At 42.9% G+C, this 23969-nt stretch overlaps 1 protein-coding gene across 1 annotated transcript in view; it reads right to left on the bottom strand.

The window, feature by feature from the left end:
• Positions 1-6623: 6623 nt before the first annotated feature.
• The window catches only part of Ostf1 (osteoclast stimulating factor 1), a 51698-nt gene continuing 34352 nt past the window's right edge, over positions 6624-23969 (bottom strand). The window contains exons 3-10 of the mRNA XM_048429845.3: positions 22365-22415; positions 19672-19735; positions 17990-18043; positions 15635-15742; positions 14916-14965; positions 12034-12112; positions 9964-10062; positions 6624-7191 (exon numbers count right to left, since the gene is read on the bottom strand). Of these exons, the coding sequence (XP_048285802.1) occupies positions 7133-7191; positions 9964-10062; positions 12034-12112; positions 14916-14965; positions 15635-15742; positions 17990-18043; positions 19672-19735; positions 22365-22415 (564 nt within the window). The 3' untranslated portion in view covers positions 6624-7132. The remainder of the gene's footprint in view (positions 7192-9963; positions 10063-12033; positions 12113-14915; positions 14966-15634; positions 15743-17989; positions 18044-19671; positions 19736-22364; positions 22416-23969) is intronic.

Raw genomic sequence — 23969 nt, 5'->3', positions numbered from 1 at the left:
GGGACATAAGACACTCAATTCCTGTCACCTGAGAGAGGTCCACCATAGCAACGACAGCTAAGAATACTTGCCATCATCTCAAATGGCACTGTGGTTGGCATCTCAGTTTCTCCCCATATTAATCAGACCAGTATTTATTATGGGATAAAAGACAAAGGATGCTGAGTTGATCATGTTCTTTATACTCCCCTTGTGGCTACAGTGCTCCTGAACAAGAGGTAAAGAGGAGGGAGGGGGATTGGATATAAAACACCTGGAAAATGCCCTCAAGGAAAAATCCCTATAACAGGAAAACCATCTCCCTCGGCACTTGTACCTGACTCCCGGCTAACACACCAGCTGTCATGTTCCTTCCAGAAGATCACTTTGGGGCTCATGCTCCAGCTAGTCAAAAATCGAATAGAAACACACACTGGCATCTAAGACCTGTCAAGGACAAAATTTTAAAACAATTTTCTAAAATTCTTAGACTGTAATAGTAATAGATGTTAACCCACAAATTCACATTACAGAAAAAAACAAGCACACCTTGGTAAGCAAGAATGAAAAGTGGAGAACCACAGGAAGCACAATTTCTCGCTTTAAGTGGAAGGAGGGCATTCCCTACGTGGTGGCCAGAACGTAAACCGTATGTGGGAAGCACATGACTCACAGAACAGCAGTGATCCCAGCCATCTGCACGTCTTCAGATTCAGTCACTCACACCCGACCGCACGCACTCACTCAGTGTGGGTCTGTGGACCTCTGACCACCTGCTCACCCTAGACCTGCCGTTTAGACCCTGGTCCCAAGACTAAGTACAGCAGCAACTGATGCATATGCAGCTGAGTTGGTATAGCACCCGCAATATCGTGCTGTAATCTGGGGTCCTCAAAAAGCAGGACTTGAAGGGAAGTCTTAGAAGAAAAAAATGGACCTATCAATGACATCTTGAATTCACAGTAGGTGACATCGCCTGATCCTTCTGTTATTATTGAGGAGCCAAGGAGCCTTGGTCAGTGTCACAGACTGGGAAACGATAGGGTGAGGGCTGCAGACCCCAAGCCCTGGGGTCACGGTGACATGTGAGACTGTGATGGCTGACTTTTCCAAATTACATCCAGGTTCAATGAATGAAAGGCACTGGCAGGTCCTTCAAGTCCACCTGTGTCTATGAAGTTCCCATTTCCACCTCTTGGATGGACTTGTGTTGTCAGACCCATTCCTGGTATCACAGGAGTGACCATTCCCCTGGGACGGGGAATGATAAAGTTCTCCTTTTTACATTCTTGTTCCAAATTAGTGATTGCCCAAAACTTAGAAATTTCTGAGTGTCTGAAATTGAATCTTTATTTCACTGACATATGGGATTCAGTTCGTAGAGCTGAGAGAGGAAACAGAGTTATAAAGCTGATTCGTTTGAACTGCTTTAATTTTAAAATGATATAAAAGATGGCAAAACCAAATAACTTTATGACTTGGAATCAGTATATGCTGAACACTGGACCCATGGTCTTTGAAATCCCTCAAACTGTTCCTCAGTGGCAATATAAAACCCAAACTGGCACAGATATTCTCCCCAGCTGTCCTCTGAGTTGTTACTTTATTGAGACATAAGGTCTTGAACTATGTCATCAAAGATGACCTTGAATTTATGAACTTCCTACTTCTTCCTCCCAAGTGCTGAGATTACAGATGTACACAACCATTACTGGTATTTGAGTTATTTTATTCAGGCCTTTTCAAGCAATGTAACTCTCCCCTGTAGTTCACAATTACCTTATATTCCAAACACTCCCACATATGAGCACATCTAAATGACTGGAAGGAAACACCAGGGTCCAGGTATTCTAGTTATTCGAGGAAATTCAGTAATGACAGGAGAACACCGATGCCTCTTTTATACATGCGAGTTTCTAATGAAAACACCTTTATTTCCTTGCTTAGAAGCAACACTTATTTATTAAGCAAACACATGCCAAGCTGTATCATTCAATATCATTTGTATTTTTTTTTCATTTAACCCTAATACTCTAGGCCAGTGGTTCTCAACCTGTGTGTTGCCATGCCTTTGGGTCGCACAACCCTTTCCCAAGGATCGCATATCAGAAATTTACATTATGATTCACAACAGTAGCAAAATTATTATGAAGTAGCAATGAAAGTAATATCACGGTTGGGGCCAGCACTACAACTATGCTAAAGGGTGGCAGCACTAGGAAGGTTGGGAACCACTGCTCTGGGCAGTCAGTACTGCTATTGTCTACTTTTGGCATGGGAATCAGTGTTTAAGAAACGCAGCCGATGTCACCGAGCCATAAGCAGCAGAGGAAACACATATCCAGTTCTTGACTCCAAACCGAAACACATATCCAGTTCTTGACTCCAAACCCTAGACTCTTGACCACATCTTGAATCACTGATTTCAATCAGGAGAACAATTTACAAAAGGTGGCCACTTCGTCGCTGCTCAGCTTGTGTCTCTCCCACTTGCCTTTGGGCTTTCTCAGGCTCCCCCGTGCATCCCTTTAGATGACTCCAGATTTTCTTTCTAGCAACAGGCAGGAACCCAGCCTCCTCCCAGCACCATCTGCAGACAGTGCAAGCAAAGGTCTGAGGCTGTGCACCCTGGAAAACCCCTGCAGACTGAGAACCCCTCACAAAAACACCAGTGAAAATGCTTGGGAAACATGAGGCTTCCTGCACATCCCCAAGCAGCCACTGAACCTGCAAACCCATACATTGTCCCTTCTGGGACTGCCATTATTTCCATGTTACACAGAAATAGATGGGCTAGGTTTGTTCAAAGAACTGCAGGACGTTCAGACATGTGTACACAGTAGATTTTGGAAATCTGTTTCTGAATTTCATTTGGGAGTTTGGAGTCCAAAAGTTTTGCTGGCATATTTCTAGGAGAAAAAAAAAACATCTTTTATGAAAATCCGTGGGCTTGAAGTGGCATGGGGCTGTTGAAGTAACATGGCTGATGAGTAGGCCTGCTGAGTTCTTCGTGCCTCCACCAGGGCTTCGGTTGGAAAGGAGCTAAAGTTTCTTCTCTGGCAATATGAATGTTGGCCTCTGTCAGATGCTTGGGCTCAGCTGTCTGCCAGACCTAGGTGCCCACCTCCAAGCAGGGTAGCCCTGAGCCAGCCCCTGAACTTTACAGGCTGGCTTTCTGCGGTGACTGAAAAGATCAATGAAGTTGATCAAGGAAGGGCACAGGAGGAGTTGGAGGAGAGTGTGGGGTAGAAATTACGTAAATACATTGCACATGTGTGGACTGCTCAATCATAATAAATATTTAAAGTAAAATAAAAGCCACAAGACAAAGACTAATGGTGCAATGCCTGTGAAAGTGCCTACCACAGGAATCAGCGGAAGGCCCTTATCAACAGCAGTTTTATATAATTTTATGTCATTGTAAAGGAGGGGCAGATAAAAAAGCATATTATTAAGAACTAAGGAGATGAAACCCATAAATTTGTGGCCTGAACTTTTCCCAGCTTTTAGGAAAACTGTTTGCCTAAGCTATTTTTGTTGTGAAAAAAAGGGTCACCAAATCTTTGACTATTTCCACCAAAACTTCACATTTCAGTAACCAGATACTTATAAATAACATATCTCTGCTCTGTGTATTAACATTACATACATACTTGCAGCATAAAAATCTTGACATTTCCCACAAACCAGTCAGTAGGGAAATATCATCAAGACAGACATGATTCTGTAGTCTGACCTGAAAAGCACAGTGCTCCCAATAGCAAAGTCAGCAGCCAAGGCTCTATACCAGTGGCCCTCAACCTTCCTAATGTTGTGGAATAGGTCACAACCCAAAGGTTGAGACCACTGCGTTAGTTAGACCTTTTGCAGTTTACAATAATGGTGTCAGTGCATAACTTTAGTATCGGCCCTTGAGAAGGCCAGCCAGCTTCAAGGCAAATACATTATCATTTTCTCCTATTTAAAATATAAAATTTCATTTTCAATATTATTTCTATCTTTTATCTCTGAGCAATACAATACGGCTAATGTTTTGAAATAAGGAGCCAGTGACGACTCACTGAAGAAATACAAAGGCTAGCAATTAGAAGGCATGGCCACTCAACAACGAATCTACAAAAGCCAGCCCCAGATAGAAAGCCCAAACAGGAAGCCCTGATGAGGCTTCCTTTTCATGAAGCTTCTGGGCTGGAGCTGGGCCAGTAGCACTACCCACCGGGAGGCTGGAAGGCTTCTTCTTCCTCTTAATGATGCAATAGCCGGCACAGGCCATGGAGACTATCAGGAAACTCAGGTTACAGCAAACTGCCAGTCATTTCCAGAACACAGCCAAAGCCTCCTTGCACACTGTGGTGGCGTTCGTGGACCTGATTTTTGTTGTTGGCATCAGCATTGAACAACTAAATCAGCTAGGCTGGCATTTCAACCACAGCTAAATAAGCTGTCCAGCTGCACCAAACTTGATGTCACACCCGAGTGCTTCTATGCCCCTTTCCTCCTGCCCTAAAAGCAACAATTGGCCAACACCTGAGGTCCTCCAGGTTCAATGTATTAAGAAAAAAAAGGCACTAAAGTTCTACTTTACCTTAAACACAAGTATTATTTAAAAGCGCATGTTATAATTTTATAAAAAAAAAATTACTGCACTCAGGTTGGGGTTGGAGTTTAGGGGCTTGTTCCTCTCTCAGTCTCCTAGGGTGGAGCGAGAGGTGCTGCCTGGGCTGGGAAAGGCTGCGGGGCAATGGCAGGTGCTGTCACTAGGCAGGCCAGGCTCAAACGGGTAGGCTGTCTGCCTTCCAGAGCTTGACACCCAGCACCTTCCCCCTGCCTCTTAGCTTTCACCATAGCCAGGGTTAAACCATTCCAAATGAGGCTTCAGGAAGTAGAGAATAGCATCGACGATGTAAGGACTCCGGGTAATTCATATGGGGGCGGGGGAGAATATAGCATGAAGGGGGATTTGGCTACGCTAGACGGATGCATCATGGCCTTGAAGCACCTGGTCTGCTGCTGTCACACAGGAGCTAGACAAAGGCCAGGGGACACAGTGGAGAGTATGAGCTGGAATTAAGCAACTCAAAGTTGGGAATCCCGAAGAGCAGCGTGGGGAAAGAGCTCCTGTCTCCCCAGGCAGCAAAGGCTGGGAGGGAGGTGGGGGGGGCACATGATGATGAGGACACTGATGAAGACACAGGGGATGAGGGATGGGGGACTGGACAAACTCCTGGAAAAGCGTGGTCTAAGGGCGGCAGGGGAGGGATGAGGCAGCTGGCATGCCTGTGCAGTAGTAAAAGGTTAAAGTGACACTTACCCCTAAATTACCTATTTACACGGCCTCTGCCCTGCCAATAATTGTACAACTGCCCTCCCTGCACAGGACAGAAGGAGGAAATGTTTCAGGATCTCTACGAGCTTTCTGCTGAGGCACATGCCCTGTTTCAGTGAAAAATTCTTTCACTTCCAAGTTCTATGGGAAGAGAAAATTTCTGGAATTGGTATTTTTCTATTTCTGCTTAGAAAGAAATACAGACAGCTAGATTAAATTTATTAACAAATGAGGCGTGCTGGCTCATGCTTACAATTCCAGCACTTGGGAGGCAGAGGCAAGGTTTGAGGACAGCTTGGGCTACAGAGCGAGTCTCAGGACAGCCTGGTGAGATGCTGTCTCAAACAGCCAGAAGGACACACAGTGTGACAGCACATTTATTTGGAGACTATGACGCCCTCCTTAACTACTCTCGGACGGCTTTGCTGTTAATGCTTCCACGGGTTCTTTTCTGCTAAACTCGTTAAGCCGAACTGCTTCCTCTAGGTACCGACCCATAGGGAGAAAACCAGCTCGGGCCAGAAGATGCACCTGCATAGGTTATTCATTTCCTGAGTTGGCCCACTTCCTTCTTCACACATTTCCGTCTCTTGACCAATAGGCCTTTTGAAATGAGCAGTGAATTCTTGAAAATATATATCTGGGCCCAGCACTGGTAATCTAGACACATCATGAGACCACGCCATCTTTAACATTTCTGCAGTGACACAAAATTAAAACTTCTTATTTATTTATTTTGATCTCTTGAGACAAGGTTTCTCTGTGCAGCTCTGGTTGTCCTGGAACTCACTCTGTAGACCAGGCTGGTGAGCAAGACATGTGCTTTGAGAAAACAAATGTTATCTGAGAGAGAAAAGTTCATGTTTCCTAACTACACCACACTGAAAATTATGGCAGCCTCCAGAAGGAAATCATGAGTTTTTGTTTGTTTGAGATGTGGCTTCTCTATGTAGCTTCGGCTGTCCTAGAACTCAGTCTATAGACCAGGCTGGTCTCAAACTCAGAGAGATCCACTTGCCTCTGCGTCCCTAGTGCTATGATTAAAGGTGTGGGCCACCACCACCAGAAATCAGGATTTTGTTTAACCTTCCACACATTAATCAACCTGAATGGAGATTACTGAGTTTCTCCATTCTACTTATTAATTTGAACACAATTCTGAGTATTTCATAACTATTAAAATTTGATCTTTTCTAAGATGTGCAATTGATTACTGTGTTAAACAAAGCAGACATGGGAAGCTGTGAGAGAAACACAAGTACTATGATTTTTCGGTGCTGACCAATATAAAATACAATCTAAAAGTAAGATAAATCAGTTCTTACCCACGTACAAAAGCTTTATTCAACAGCGAGGAGTGATAGCACAAAAACAAATAATAAAGTCTCTTTAAATGTTATTTTTGTCAGAAGAGCTGACAATATTCTATTGAGAGTTTGGTCTATTGTTTTAATAAGCATTTCCCCCTTGAAAAACCCACTCAAAACATCTTGTTCCTTGAGGTAAAGAACTTAAAAAATATCCTGATTTTTTTAAGAGAAAAATTATTAAATTCCTTTAGCTTGATAAATAGAAATAATCTTTTCTTGTTCTATACTGACGAACATATATGCATTTTATACAGCAGAGTATCCCATTGCTTATTGGCCAGCCGCAGGTGAGAATCGCCCACGCCACGCTGTCCCATCACAGACGGGCAGTGCCAACAGTGCCACGTTCAGACAGGCTTTAAAAGAATGGTTAGCAATACTCTTCTGGCAAAACAACCAAGGTTTTGGAATGGCAAAAGCAAAAGAAGTTTAGGCATCAAAGCAGCTCCAGGAGGAATCAGTCTGAGTCTTCGTCGTCAAGGTAGTCCTCGGCGTTGCTTGACGTTCGCACCCCATCTAAAGAGAAGACAGGAAGGAGGCAAACAAATTACAGATGGTTCAGAATTTTCTTCACTTTCAGTGGTTTGGACAATTCAAACATGATCTCCGCTCATGACAGGGATTATGGGGTGCCTGAGACTCTTCCCACCATTGTTTTTCAGCCTATGAAGCTTCGCTACTGCAGAGGGTTCCAAGTCCTTTGACAGAATGAAGCACCTGGTGGGGACCAACTGTCTGAGTCCAGACAAAGCAACCAGCCTCGTGCACCATGGCCAACAATGATCACAGCGGCAGCCATGCCACATGGGGCCTCAGTCTACAGTCTGAAGGCAGAAGCCAGAAGGACAACTAACAAGGGAGAAAGGAAAGCAAAACCACAGAGGCCTGAGTTTGATTTCGGAAAAATTAAGTATACAAAGAAGCAAGAGACTGCAATTAAAAAGAAAAGAAAAAGAAAAAAAATCAATAAAAGAGCTGGATCCCATCTAACGCTCAAGCAATCTTGAACAGGGGTCAAAGGAAGACAAGTAATCTAATGCTGCCTTGTCAAATTCTTACACTAACAAAGTCCTGAGAGGGAAAAGAAAACTCAAAAACACACATGCAGTTAGAGTTTAATTGCTGCAGGGCAGCAAGGCACCCAGATCACACACGCTCACTAGCCAGGTTACACTGGCAATATGACTTGCTCCGAGTCTGGAGAGGGTATGGGAGGATGGGCATTACCAAGTTAGAACGATAGCTTGTTGGTCAGAACCAAGCTCAGGGACAGAATGAGAACCTTCAGTGCCTAAGAAACCTTACACCTCAGTGGAATCTCTCTGAAGATGCTAGTTTAGCCATAGGAAGTCAGTGTCAGAGAAGGATAAAGGAAGTTAGGCCACAGCCCTCGCTCCTGACCCACCTAGACACCAAGTACCAGGAGGCTGACCTCAAGCAAAAGCTGCCCACCCAGCAACGAATATGCTTTCCAGTTTCTGTTCCACACAGTTGCTAATATAGCTTCCCCCAAACCTGTATTTAGGTACCACCAGCTAAGGTGACAAACACTTTGCCATTCCCTCTAGAGCCCACATAAATAAACAAATGTCTTTAAAGAAACACCAGTTTAACTCATAGTTAAGACACCAACTCCAGGCTGGTTTTCACTGTGTGTGAACTGAAGGGGAAGACAATACAAAGGGGAAGACAGGTTTGTGGGCAGGCTTATGATGGGACTTGGCAATGGGCAAGGAGTATAATTTCGGAGGTTCTCTTAAGCCCTGAATTCAGAAAGGAAGGATGCTGATAATTTCTGATAGGCAAGGCGGGGGCTAAGGAGTGCTTCGGTTGATGCTTCTGCTAGGAGCCGGGTACAGTACAGAGTAATGTACCACAATGCCGCTTCTCAGGGTGATGGACACCTGAGTGAGGGATTAGCTTCCACGGGGTTAAATATTAATGGGAATAAGTGGAGGTGGTACATGGCTTTAATCCCAGCATTTGGGAGGCAGAGGCAGGGGGATCTCTGTGAATCTGGGGCCAGCCCAGTCTATTAAGAGAGGTTCAGGACAGCCAAGACTTAAGAGAAACCCTGTCTCGGAAAATACAAACAAAAAGAATGTACACCCCATCTTTAAATTTTAAAAACTATCTACAAACTGTGAACAGGTTCCAAAATCTTCAGAACGACTGGAGTGATTTCAATTACAGTTTACTGCTTCCTTCGTTAAATCTACAGCATAATGCAACCGTGGGGGATGAACCTGAATTTCAGCTACATCTGCCTTCAGCCACTCACAGCAGCCATGCACGATGTGAGGGTGGACAGCACATCCATTATGAGCAAAGAACAAAAGAAACACCATGAAAGACCCTGTCTTCAAATTTGTTTATTTGACACTGTTATTCTACTTTAGATCTGATTTAAATCAATGGTATATAATCAAAATTCACAATCATTTATCAAGGCGGAAAAATAAAATCATCTGTAGGTCTGGAGAGATAGCTCAGCAGTTAAGAGCACTGGCTGCTCTTCCAGAAGCCCTGATTTCAATTCCCAGCACTCACACGGCGGGTCACAACTATCTATAATAGAATCGGATGCCATCTTCGGGTGTACAGTCATACATACAGATGAAACTCCCATATACATTGTGGTAATTGGAATGTAATTGGCCCCATAATCTCATAGGGAGTGGCACTATTAGGAGGTGTAGCTTTGTTAGAATTGTCACTGTGGGGGTTAGGCTTTGAGGTAGGTTTCCTATGCTCAAAATATTGCCCAGTGTCTCAGTCGTCTTCCTGTAGCCTGCAAGGTGTAGAGCTCTCAGTTATTCCTCCAGTACCACGTCTGCCTGCGTGCCACCATGCTCCTCACCATGATAATAATGAATTGAACCTCTAAAACTGTAGGTGAGGCCCCTCAATTAAATGTTTTCCTTGTAACAGTTGTCTTGGTCATGGTGTGTCTTCACAGCAACAGAAATCCTAACTAAGACATACATAAAATATATAAATCTTTTTTTAAAAAATTTTAATTTTTAAGATTTATCTACTTTATGTATGTGGTACTCTATCTAGATGTTTGCCTGCATGCCAGAAGATGGCATCAGATCCCATTATAGATGACTGTGAGCCACATGTGGTTGCTGAGACTTGAACTCGGTATCTCGGGAAGAACTGCCAATGCTCTTAACTGCTGACACATCTCTCCAGCCCCATAAACAAACAAACAAACCCTTTTGCAATAGAAAAATGCTAAGTCTCGGTCATAAGCACAACAAGAGAGTGACTTAAAACAAATACCTGTTGCTTGCTTCTTTTTCAGGAGTGAGGCACAGGCAGCATTGGTGGCCATGTCCAAGGCCAGCTTCTTCTCATTGTTTCTCAAGTCTGTCCTTGCACCTTTCCAACACAAGACAAGGTAATCAAAACCATGTGTCTCTGAAGACTGGAACAAGGCAGCCAATCCTCTGTGACAAAGCTAGTCACTTTGCAAAGCTACCCAGAGAACAATTCTGGCCCAGAATTAATGTGACCGGCATGTTTCTTCAGAGAGCCTGCTGTTCCATGAAAGATGCCCTTCCCTTCCAGGCTCTAAGGGATTGCACATAGACTTTTCAATAAGGCCATACCAGGTCCTGGGTAAATCCTAAAACCCAGCCATAACCACTGCCCCAAGGGTTATGTGGACCCCAGCAGGAGACTTAGGGGCTTCCATCTAGCACACCCTTGGCCTCTCCTTCAGTTCATGAGGACCTTTAGAAAACTCCACTGGGTTGAATGTCAGAGGGTTAATATTTTATATCTGCAGGTGCATTCATATGCAAACCAGCAGAATGGCAAAACAATAAAACTCATAGGCAATTCATTGTTCCCCAATTCATTGTCCTGTAAGCCCTCTTCCATTCATTTCTTTCCCTGTCTTTGTGCTGAACATTACATCAGAACCCATGGAGACATTTGCATTGTTGAAGAACGAAAAATATAGAAGTGTACTCAACAGTGCTGATTTACTCTGCTGAACCAAGCTCTTCATAGGTGACTGGCTACTCCTACAGAGGGCCCGAGCTATCCCTCTTATGTTTGCCAATGATCTGCATGAACAGGCTCATGTGCACAAAGCTAATTCCATTTATTTACTTGGTATGTATGTGTGTGGGCACCTGCACATGGAAGCCCAGAGCTGGGGTTCTCCTTCCCCCATACGGGTCCCAGGGACTGAACTGAAGTCCTCAGCTGGGGGCAGGCACTTTCCAGCTCAGTCACCTCGTCAGCCTCAGAACTCCATTTTGAACTTAACAGTATTCTAATAACAGTATGTTTTTCTTGGAGCATGCACAAGCTTGATACATTTGAACATTTATAGGTATTGCTATTTCTGGATGTTCCAAAACTGATCTCGTCGCAGCTTTACGGACAGAAATCCGTTCTTTCTGATTTCCATCATTTCTAATGATGCAATGAGCAGCATCCCCGAACCACTTGTTCACGGGTATAAAGTGGTACTGAGGGCTGCTGTCCAACTGTCATCCATGAAGGCTCTACAGGCATGGACCTTCTGTCACAGCATTCCTACAGTGCATGCAGTACTATGGGTGCTTGGGACCACTCTGACAACAGAACATTAAGGGTGGCTCAGTAGCACACAGCTCACGGCTACCACATTAGACAACACAGTCTTCAGCATGACCTCTAAAACATCCAAGAGCAGGTCTCATGCTGAGTAATCTTTCCGACCAGGGTTTCCATCATCATCTCACTTAAACCTGAAAAACCCTTGCCCATAAATTCCACAACACCGCCCCCAAGATTCCTCGAGATAGAATCTGTAACTTGTGGCTTGGAGAAAGGTTCCACAGTGTTGCCCTCTGGATCAAGCCCCTGAGTGACACACCTGGCCAACCCTCTAGAAGAGCAGTTAATATTGTTCATGGGACAGCATCCCTCCTTCTCATCTCAGCTCTGGCTCGGCGTGGCCAGGGGCAGCCAGCCACAGCACCATTTCTACTATCTATTAAGGCTCTCAAAGCAAACAGGAGCCTCACCAACTTTATTCCAACTTTCCCAGGGCCTGACGTCCTAAAAACCCTCCCTCCTAAAGTCCTTCGGTCCTACAGACAGATATGCACAGCAAGTTTCTTCTAAAAGTAATACAATTGTATTTGTAAGTTTATCAAGATCTTAATTCACAGTAAAATGTACCATAAATGTACCCCCAAATATTTCATCTCAATCACAGTGTTGATGTAAGATAGACAGTGTAGAGGTTAAAACTCCAGCTTCAATGGATAAAGATTTAGTATTCCTACTGTTTCAAATGGCCCGTTTCATTAGGAGCAAGCAAAGATCAGGTAAATTCAATAAAAACTTTACCTTTTGCCAGTAGCAACTGGACAATGTCTGCATAACCCTTCCAGGCAGCCGCGTGCAGAGCTGTGTCTCCCAGCTTGTTCTATGGTGAAAAAAAAAGAGAAAATAGGGTTACAAAAATACAAAGTGGACTGGATGCAGACAGTGATGTGTTTGATCCATGTGGCTCCAAACTAAGAGAAAAGCTCCAGAATCACATGGAATTCCAGAGGAAAGGGGAACAAGCAATGAGAAGAGCTGCCCTGGCAGGGACAGAGGAACAGTCTAATACAGCAGAGTTAGGTGAGGCACAGGCTCCTCAGAGGGAGGCCTCCTTGGCAGGAAATGAACAGAGACCCAGCAACAGTCAGGAAATGAAGACTCCTAGAAGCACAGGGCAAGAATGAGTCATGGAGAGAAAACAGGAGTGGTCAAATGGGTTTATACAACATCGTTAGAACCCCTGAACCAGTTACTGGCAGATGTCCTACTAACAGCAGTAGAATTACCAGAGTTCCCCAGCTCGTGCACAATGGTACGAGTGAAGGTGACAAGAGACATCTGGATGAAAACCTGTCATCTGAACAGTAAGGGCCTTCACTCAGCTCCCTTTACCCACCTCACTGGCCAGGGAGTAGAGTGAAGGGTGGTGACTTCAGTCAGGAGAGTGCCCATCACCTCTGCCAAACATGGCCCCACAGTAGGGGGAAGGTGTGGGATTTATGTGCGCATACTCAGTGACACAGGAGAGGCCTCATCATGTCACCCTATGGAAAAGTCCATCAAGGAGCACCAAGTACACACAGCTTCTAATCACACAGAGAACCAAGACACTGGGTGTTTAAAAACAGCTTTAGACCTTGAGTAGAGGCCAATTTAAACAAAATAAAAGCCTCGTGGGGGAAAAGCACAGTAAACAGCAGAGGACATTTTTAAAAACAACAATTCCTGTATCAGCCATATAAGATGGTATTACAATCAAACAAGAAAAAGATGCCATTAAAAGTAAGAGTGATATAGGCTTGGGGTTAACAAACTCCTTGGATGACCCTTATAATACCTGCTTTCCCTTGTCCACCAAAAGATCCACATACAACCCTCTTGTCCTCAAGTGCGGGTAAAGCCGGAGAATAGAAAGGCCATCACTCCAATGGGCTGGGGCACGGTAGTGCATGTCACCCTGACACCCAGAAGACAGAGACAGGTGGATCTCTGTGAATTAAAGTCTATCCAGGTCTACACAACAAGTTTAAGGCCGGTCTTGGGAACATAGTAACATTTTGTATTAAAAAATAAAAAGCCCATCACTTTGCAGATATTGGGTTCACCGAAAAGGAGATTATTCTGGGTAGGGCACATCAAGTCAGGCCGGCTTTGAAAAACAAAGGATAAATGGCAGAGCAAACGCCACCTACTGGCCACGAGGAGAACATCAAACAGCCATTTTGTGACCTCCTGATAGAAGGGAGGGACATCTAAAAGCTGAGGGCATCTGTATACAGGGACAAAAAGCTCAAATCTCAGCACTACAATGATCTTAGACGAGATCCTGAATCATTGCAGTGAGCTTAGACGGGAACCTCCAGCTTCCCAACAACCCAGTTCCAATGGAACCTGGGCTTTACAGTGTGAGATCCTGAATCTTGTGATATCATGCTCGGAATTCCAACCCACCCAATACACGTTGCTAATCCTTGGATAATTTGTTATATAGCAATAGAAAATTAATATAGAACTTTGGGGAATCAAAAAAAATAAAAATCAAGGTGGGGCTGCAGGGATGGCTCTGTGGTTAAGAGCACTCACTGGCTGCTTTTCCAGAGGACTCACGTTCAATTCCCAGCAACCACATGGAGGCTCTCAATTGTCTGCAACTCCAGTTCCTGGGGAATCTGTCGCCCTCTTCTGATCTCTGTTGGTACTACACGTATGTGGTGCATAGGCAGGCAAAAACAAAACAAAAAAAACACCCATACATATAAAAATAAAAAAATTCTAAAAAAAAAAAACTTAAAAAGGGAAAAAAACTTATAATGGGAAATCATTTTTAAAAGATAAAGGTGAAGAAATCTCTGATAAAAAAGAAAATCTAAGGTTCAATCTATAGAATCAAAAGAATAAAGAAAATACTTAGATGTAGGAAAGGAAACAAGGTAATTTCTTAGGCTGAAAGACCTCACTGCAGTCACCAGGGGAAGGCAGCACTAAGGCACATCCTTATGAGTTTTCAGAGCACCAAAGGCAAAGACTCAGTGAGAAAAAGAGGTCACAGATGAAGACTGCAGCCTGCCAGAGTTAGAAGTGGTAGGAGTTTGTCTCCTCAGACTCATGTTTGGGAGTCTGGAGAACGGGACCTTTAGAAAAGGGGTCCTGGCTCTAGTTTCGATCTTAAGTGACCCCAGAGGTCCCCGGCATGCTGCTATCCAGAGGGAGGCAGCAGAGTCTTGGGGAGAGGGGCAAGTGGGAACCCTTCATGCCCTGGGGTGTGTGCTTAATGGGTGGTGAGACTGTTCACTGGAGATTCTCACCAGCCAGTCAACCTGCTCCACCATGTCCTCGATTACCTTGGTGCCAGCCCAAGAGCAATGGGGTCAACAGATCATGGAATGGCACTTTCCAAACTCAGACCGAAGGAAACCTCCCTCTGTAAGTCGATTATCTCTAGCATGTGTTGTATTGCCAGAAAACTGGACACAAGGACCAAGGCTGTAGCTCTCCGATGCACACCTGAACGGTGCAAGGACTTGGCTTCAGATCCCAGTACCAACAACACAAAACACAGTCACACAACAAGACTCCATGTGTCTGTAGCATTCAACTAAACTACTGTATACATGCACATGTTGTACTGTGTCAAAGAAAGAGGCGGGTGTGCTAAATGCGTTCCCTATGGTAAGCAGCCTCACCTGCTGGTTCAGCTCCACATTCGGCTGAGTAAACAGAACCTCCACTATGTCTGCAATTCAAACGGAAAAGGGAGTTTATTACGACAGAAACAGCAAACTTTGTAAAAGCAACACATCACAAATAGTGAAAGGCAAGGCTTATTAGGAGAATGTTCTAGAGAAGTTTTACAAGTTTCTCAAATTTTATATTACAGAAAAAACCTAAAAGGCACCTCACAAAAGAGAACTTTCAGATCTGAAGGCACAGAGCTCAGTTGGCAAAAAAGAGTGGGCGGTGGGGTTTGGGCCTCACTGAAGTACACAGAACTCAACCTGCCATTATTACTGATGGCAACAGGACTGCAGACTTAAGTCAGTGTGGTACTTTTAAATATTGCATTAAACTTAAAATGCAGGGCCCAAAGCATAGCTAGGGAAAGCTACAGGAATCAACTATGCCTTCCCTGTGTGGGATGTGAGAGCGGGTTTGTCACTGGTGTTTTCTGGTACATTCTGAAGCCTGAGAGAGGAAAGGAAGTTCCCAGCCTTCCAAGAGGTCTGCACAGTGGGGCTCACCAGACATGCCCCACCCCACTGCTCCGTAATTTCCAGAAACACAGCTTTTGGTGGATGTTCGGAAGGATTTGAAGAATTGTTTTTATCATTTTAAGAAAGTATGCTCCCTTAGGTAAAGGCAATTTTGAACAGCACAGAAATGTGTAACTAGCAAGATGCAGTACCTTTGTGGCCCCCGTGGCAGGCCCAATACAGGGCTGTGCTTCCAGCTTTGTCCAGGCCGTTCACACCCACTCGGTTGTCCAAGCACTCCCTCAACCAGCTCAAGTTGCCTGAAAGAATGTTATACTTATAAAAAGCACAAGAAAAGGCTTTTATTCTTTGTTTTGCTTTTAAATCAATTTCATCCGTTGTAAACGCCCATTTGTGATGGATTAATCAGCAAATTCTAAAATAAGACTGCCCGCTAATGCACTTATTATGGTGCATTTGCACTCTTGATGGACAGCAGTAACATCCATTTTTAATAGGACAAGTTGCAAAAATGGATCTAAAGGTATTTCTGCTTCAGAGGAAAGACAAAGACGTGTTGTTTTAATCTCTGTTTAATTCTGAAAGGCAGGGTGCAATACAAAAATCTAACAACAAACAGAAACTCTACCTATTCATATTTAAAGACATTTTAACTCTAGGGAGAAAAAAATATAGTATCTTAAGTGAGCTGCTCTAAACAACTGCTCTGCGCTGACAAACAGCCATTAATTTAAAATCCTCAGTATCTCATTTACAAAAAACCCGGTTATATTTAAGATGTCATTTTAGTTAGTCTAAGGCTTCCCCTGGCTTATATGCAGATATGGGACAGAATCAAATAGCTTGCTGAGGCTGCAATCACACTACCTATCATTCAAAGGAGACCTTCCTAAGAGAACCGCCATGGTGTTTGGGGCCAGAGAAATTCTCTGTTGTGAGGCTTGCCTCAGACACTGTAGGATGTTTAGCAACAGCCTGGGCCTCTACCTGAAGAAAGCCTTGTGAGAGAAGAATGCTTTATCACAGTGTTATGTGACAGTCAATATGTCCCCTCATATTGCCAGTGAGTATCCCAGGCTTGTGGGGATCAAGACAACAATCATCCTTGTTGGGGCGGAGCCTCTCCCACATCAACACTCTCCTAAGTGCTATGTCCCAGGACATCACTGCCCTCCTGCCCTCCAGGACTGAGAACACTGCGCTTGAAAGACCTGTTACACCCATCTGCCCCATGGGCCTCTGAGCTTCGAGAATCAGATCTTGACCTTCCTTCCACCTGCCTAGTCCTACTTTGAGCACAATGTAGGGAAGTGCTCAAGAAAGTGCTATTACCTAGAATTTTAAAATGGAAACCACCCTAAGCCTTCTAGGGTGACAGAAGTCAGCACAGAGGCTGCTTCTAGGGAAGGCGGGGTTTTAAGTAGGATGCTACTGAAAGAACATTTTGAGATGACAGAAATGTTCTAGATCTTGGTCTTGGCATTGGTGCTCTGGGTATAGATATAGATTATATATATATAATATATAATATATTAATATATAATATAATATCTATATATATAGTTTATATATATATATATATATAAACTTGACAAAACTTATCAACCATATAATTAAAACCTAGGCATTTTGCTATAATATCGACTTGCCAAGCAAGATGTGCCTAAATCTGCAATAGTGGCATGACTTCTATGGGGGATAATCAATGTCTTTGATTCTGAGACCTGTTACTATAAAACCCTTTTGATGCCCATGGCTAGGAATGTCACAGGCCATAGTGGATAACTGACAACTGCCTTCTAAATACACATGTTTATACTCATAGATCAGTGCTGCTCTCAACGATGGCCAGAGAAGCTTTGTTTTTGCAATGGCAGCAGTTAATGTAGAGACTCATAACCAGTCAAAGGGCTGGGGAAAGTGACTGTTGCGTGTTCAGCCCTAAATACCTCCTCTCTATCCATGACTCAGGAAACATTCCCAAATACAGAAACAGAAAAAATGTAAGAGCCAGGGGATGGAGAAGAGCACCAGGAAACACTGTCTCCTGGATCTGCATGGCTGTGGCACCCAAGGACTCACTACACACACGAGGTCAAACCTCTGGACCTGGCATGGCTGTGGCACCCGAGGACTCACTACATGCACAAAGTCACACTGATCAAAATGCCCATTTGAATGGGAGAGGGGTTCATGAGGCACCTTTCCCAGATGAGGAGCTACTCGAAATTGACAGCTGATGGAGAAAGAAAAGCCATTTCTCTTGGGATTGTGACCACTGGTGGTTGCCCACACTCCAGTGGATGGCCCCACAGCTCATGTGCACAAGGACAATAACTGGAGTCGGGGTTGTTTATTTTAAAAAGAGAACATGTAGTTGGAATGGGACATGTTATAGGGAAGAGGGAGTTGGAGGTGGAAGAATTATCAAAATACTTGTATACATGTATGAGAGTCTCAAATAACAAGAAACTTTTTTTAAAGAAACCTATGCATTTTAATATACCATATCTTCTATCAAAAAAGAAAAAGAGAAACAAACCTACCTCTTTTTGCAGCCTCGTGCAATGGATTGTCAATGGATTCTGCCTGCTCAGCCACTAGATAGAAAACAAAAATGCAAGCCCACCATTGAAGTCACTCATTGATTGACGGGAGTTGGTCATGCCCCCTGGGCACCCAGCTTCATGGCCAGAGCCTCGAATTCAACAGGTTAATCAATTACTTAGTGTAGATTAGAAGGAATAAAACATAATTGATAGTACCTCTTTTAAAAGGGGCTGGATTTTGTGTTAAATGAAACCAAGCCAAGCAAGAAGGCAGTGGCACAGCAGTTAGCTGCAAGCATAACTTGCATAACAAGCATAACCGTAAGCGTAGCCATTAACGGAAACAGAAACAAACCCAAACAAATCCCTGAGCCAAACATCAAGTTTACTCAACCATTTAATAAAGAAACAGCCATAAAGGTATAAGCATTCTGTGGAACAATTTTGTTTGGAGGACACCTGGTAAGAGCTCCGAGTCCCCTCTAGGGGCAGCAGCAGTGACTACGAGCGACACTGAACGGTCATTGGACAGCAGCTGTCTATTTGCTGTCAGCCACTGTGGCCCTAGAGTGAGCAGGAGTGTCCAGAGGAAGACTGCCACTCCAGTGTCACCTCAGGCCCATGCCTGCCGTCCTAAGAGAGCTGGGGTAGGACGTTCTTTACAGGACTTTATGTCAATACTTTCCGTGGTATACATGGCCAAGGCTGGAAATGCAGCACGGTGGAAAAATACGTAGGGGACTTCAGACGTAGGGGACTTCAGAGGAACCTGAACATGAAGCCTCCGTGCCCCTGAAGGGCATCCTCTGACATTTGCCAAGTCCACTGGCAGTGCTGAGAACCAGGGCCATGCTCGCTCTACCACCAGTCTAAGGAGTCATGGACCACTAAAGCCTAAAAAGCTCCTACAAGTGGATCTAAACCCAGCAGTCCCACTACACAGATATGGAATCGAATCCAGAGGGATCACTCAGGGAGGTCATTAGTACTGCACCCTGTTACTAACTGGAAGAAAAAGACTAAAATCAGGGACTCCGGTTGACCAATTCTGTGCCTTTTTAACTTTACTCTGCTAGTTTCTACTTAATTTTTTTTTTTTTTGCCTATTTTGCCCATCTTCCAACTACAAGTACTAATAGTTTTACAGAGGAGCTACATCTTAATAAGCTCCTCAAGCAGCTCTGATTAGCACTTAAGAGTACAACTGGTCTACCTCTCAGTTAACAAAGTGGGACTTCTTCACCACAAGCCAGAGCAGTGGTCTTTAACTTTCCAAATGCTGTGATCCTTTAAAACAGTTCCTCATGTTGTAGTGACCACCAACCATAAAATTATTTTTGTTGCTACTTCATAACTGTATTTTGCTACTGCTGTGAATCATAATGTAAATATCTGATATGCAAGATATTTGATATGTAACCCCTGTAAAAGGGCCATTTGACCCCCAAAAGTTGCAACCCATGGGTTAAGAACTATGGAACTAGAGGAATTATCTCTAATCTAGAGTTTAAAAGCATTTTTTAAAAAAGTATTAGGAACAGAATCCACAGTGTTTCCCTGGAAATTGTGTGGGTTTTCAGGTTACAATGAATTCTCATAAGCAATGAGTTGGGTCTGTGCACACCTGGTAGGCATGGCCATCCTATAAACAGGAGGCTCACAGTGCAGCTGGTACTTACCATAGTTGCTTGGGATCAGTCCTGTTCTGCCTTTGCATGTCCCTTTCCACCAGCTGGTATCACTCTGCCAAGAAAGCAGTGGAATCAGCATGTAATTGTGGCTGAAACTATTTGGGTCCCCAAGTCCTCATTTGGGTCCTCAAACCCTTGCCATCTGGGTCCATGTCCCTTATCACAAACCTAAGTACAGCAGCACCTCCCACTCACATCAGGTATACATCATACGTCTTCAATCAGACAAACCAGAGTGTGTGAGAAAAAGGCTAAAGAGTTTAGATGGCCCGACTTTAACATCTCTCCTATGATATCCTCTTATGGTTCGCCACATTTTCTTAAGTTTCTTCTTGTTTTAGCTTCACTTTTGCATAACTTTTATCCTAGAGAAGTTCATGCCTACATAGCAGCAGAGAGAACAATGTGGTAGCATTTCCTAAGTGCGTGGCTCATTGCTGTGGCCAATAATCCCCACCATCCATCATGCTTTCCACTCTGGGATTGCCAGGGTTAGTGATAAATAGTGTAGTTTTTACTCTGCAGAATCAGAACATGTATCCGAAAGATAGATAATTTTTTCAAAAGCAACTGTGACACCATGACTACAGTTTCAAACTTTTCCCCAATGATTCCTTAACGTCATCAAATAGCTAAGTCAAAACTCAAAATTCCCAATGGTCCACAGCTTGAGATTTCAAATACAGAACACAGAGTAAAACTAATTTCCCTTTCACATCACCCTTAATTTACAGGTGCCTCTGCCATTCTTCTCTTTGTTAGTTTTTTTGTTGTTGTTGTTGTCTATTAGCTCTCAAGATATATGCATACACACACACACACACACACACATATTTGAAGAAACAATTTCTTCTGGAGACATTGAAACAGTCTGGATTTGGCCTGTTGTAAAGGTATGCTATTGTTAAACACATGCCTCTTTTCCATGCATTGTCCCTGAGCTGCTATTGAGTTCTAAAAGCTCAGGCAGACTCTGGCACACACTTTTGGGGAGGCTATTGTACGGGTGGTACTGATTTCCCCACTCAGGAAACATGCAAGGCAAGGCAGCCTCTGGAGGAATGCAGCTGCTGTCAATCACAGGGGTGGCAGAATGGGGTGTTTTCCCATTTAAATAAGTAGCATATCTCTTTAAAGAGTAGCTTTCCCTTACCAGCTCTCAGATCATTCAAGACAAGGGTCAGGAAGAATGGAGAGTTAGTGCTGACTTTTTCCCTTAGCAGCTGAATAAACAACCTGACTCCTGAACAGTGCCTCACTGTAACGAGATCTGTTTTCAGGTAACATTAGGGAATGATAAACTTAAAATAGTATTTCGATCCTTGAGGGTTGTTACTCTGATTGATGCTCAAATTGCCCCCATTTCACGGCTGGCCATCCTGTTCTACTGGTCATTCCAGTATGGTGGCCCTTGCAGTCTTCTGAAGAAGCTGCCTTCTATTCCAGTCACAAGATATTCAGTTCGTCCTGGACATTTAATGAACAAGAGCTGGCACTAGCTATTTCTCAAAGGGGCCTTGTTCCTTTCAATGAGAGTAATATATTATTACTGGGTTGTCCATTTTTCTAAGGCCCTCTTCAAAGATAAAAGATGATCTTTTTTCCAATTCAAATGAAGGACTTCTGTGTTTCTCCTTCATTTTACTGGCTGACACCTGCACATCATCCTTCTCCTTTGCTGAGAACCCACAACAGACACCAGTGACCTAGTGACTCAGCTGCCCTCAAACGCAAGCCTCAAACACACAGAAGCCTTGTAGCATTTGCCAGGCAAGATGGGCACTATTTATCTATTTGTTTACTTATTTATGTATTTATTTGTTGGCATTCTGTTCCATTTGATATAGTCACTAGAGATGTTTAGTCAGATTGCAAGTCTTATGGAGAGAAAATACTTCCTCTCTGCCTGGCTGAGCTAACTGCCAGAGTATGATTAAAGTCATCTGATTCATTTTGTTCTTAATTTTTAGGGACTGCTTTTAATGATTTAATTTTACAGCCATCTAAATGTTTGTATGCTTCCAAAGTCAAATCTTCAAAACAGATTATAATTTTTTAAAATTTATCTATTATGTATATAGTGTTCTGGGTACCAGATCTCATTATAAATAGGTGTGAGCCACCACGTGGTTGCTGAGAATTGAACTCAGAACCTCCAGAACAGCAGTCAGTTCTCACAACCTCTGAGCCATCTCTCCAGCCCCAACAAATTATAATTTTAAAAAATCTATTTTTCCTTCCTTCAAATAGAGAAAACTACTTTTTAAGTAATATTTTACAACTTTTTCTTTATTTTCAATGTCAGAAAATAGGAGCATATTTGTTTCTCACCCTTTTTTAGTTAAGTGAGGCATAATATACTCCATTTTATCTAGCTGTATTGAATTACATCAGAACAGTATGTGAAAGATATTTCTTTGTATGGCTGCAGAATTCCATCTGTGGCCACAATGAAATTTATTCAACTATTTCCTAGTGATGAAAAAACAATTACTGCCAATGATATGTGACTATAAATGTGTCAAAAAGCAAGACTGCATGCATATCACTCTGTAAATACATACTTAAAATAATAATATTATTTTACAATTCACAATATTACGGCTACATCAAACAGTGGAGCCCTATGTTGATATATCTCTAGTATGCATGTAGTAGTACAGAACTTTAGCTGGGCTTACCATGTCAGTGATGTAGATAATATCTCCTTCTTCAAAGTACAGTTCATCTGGCTAGAAGGAAAAAACAAACATTAACTCCATGTGATTTTTCCTATCTTAGAATACAGTGATTTCTTTCATTTTTAAAATTTAAATCCCAAAGTATTCTTTTTCTTTCTTTCTTTTCTTTTCCTTTTTTTTTTTTTTTTTTGGTTTTTTAAAGACAGAGTTTCTCTGTGTAGCTTTGGAGCTTGTCCTGCAACTCTCTCTGTAGACCAGGCTGGCCTCGAACTCAGAGATCTGCCTGCCTCTGCCTCCCAAGTGCTGAGATTAAAAGGATGCAACACCACTGCCCAGCTACAATATTACTTCTGTATTAACATCAACAATAAACTATACAACAAAAATATTATAGTAAATTAATACTTGAATTCTAAAGCTGGATTTGTCCCATGATGAATGTTTTCAAATAATTGTTTCACGAGAGTTTCTAACACCTTTTAATCCTTTTATCACAAAGCAAGGATGTTCCCTCTTAAAAGTTATGGTAGATGATATACATAGATACATACATACATATACACGCATATATAACATATGTGTGATACACACACATATATATATGCATGTATGTATGTATGTATGCATGTATCTACGTACACATGTGGCTAAATGTCCAAAATCAAGAGTATGAAAAATATTAATAATTATATTTGCTTATTTTCAGAAAACTATTACCTGGTCTTTATGCTGAGAGAGAATGAGTTTTTATCATACATGAGTTATATGTTATATTAATTGTATATCAATATATAATTCAGCTTTGACAGCCTAAAGAGCTAAAATACAAGAAGCCATCCAGAAACTAGCAACTCCAGGTGCTAACTTCACAGCTCGCACCTTCACACTGGCCTGAGCCATAAGTGCCCTGCGAACTCTCTGAAGAAAGGTAGCACTTGGTTTCCACATCTCATTTCTGCCAGCAGATAACACCATGACTTTCTGAGTAAACAGGAAGTCCAATGCCCACTGAAAGAGAATCTCAGATCCTGACAGAGGCTAAAAAAAACCACTAAGTACAGACACAGGAAGAAATGATGATTATGCGTAAATTATGCACAGGAATTTTCCAAATTTGTTGCTATTACCAAGTATACTTTATAATACTTGAAGGAAAATATCTAGAAGAAAAAGACTTTATTCCTGCCTATTCCACATATAGAAAAATGATATAAGTGAAACAAATTATTTCGCCCATTCATCCCCCCAAGTGCCCTCCTCTCAGGGGTGGACTGGGAAGAGGACGGATGACTCTGCCCTATGATGGATTGCAGTTCACAGCTGATCCACACACACCATTCTAATGGCCGCTTTCCCTGAATACAAACAAAGACTGTTCAACTGCATCATGCTTGAAGCAACCACAATATGAAGTCAGATGAAAGATTCGCCGTATATAAAACTTAGAAACTGGTGACTGATGATGTCCCCCAAACAACTGGCTTCTTTGAAAGGCAACTTCCTAGCGCATTTACTGCCTTTATACTTTGATTTACAGCAGAAGTTACACAAAACTAGTTAAACCCACTGGACCTGAGGAAGTGCACTGTAACTTCATTTGAAATA

This window comes from Myodes glareolus, chromosome 7 (assembly GCF_982192425.1).
Source record: "Myodes glareolus chromosome 7, mMyoGla1.1, whole genome shotgun sequence".
Classification (NCBI taxonomy): Eukaryota; Metazoa; Chordata; class Mammalia; order Rodentia; family Cricetidae; genus Myodes; species Myodes glareolus.
This window is presented reverse-complemented; position numbering and strand designations above follow the sequence as displayed.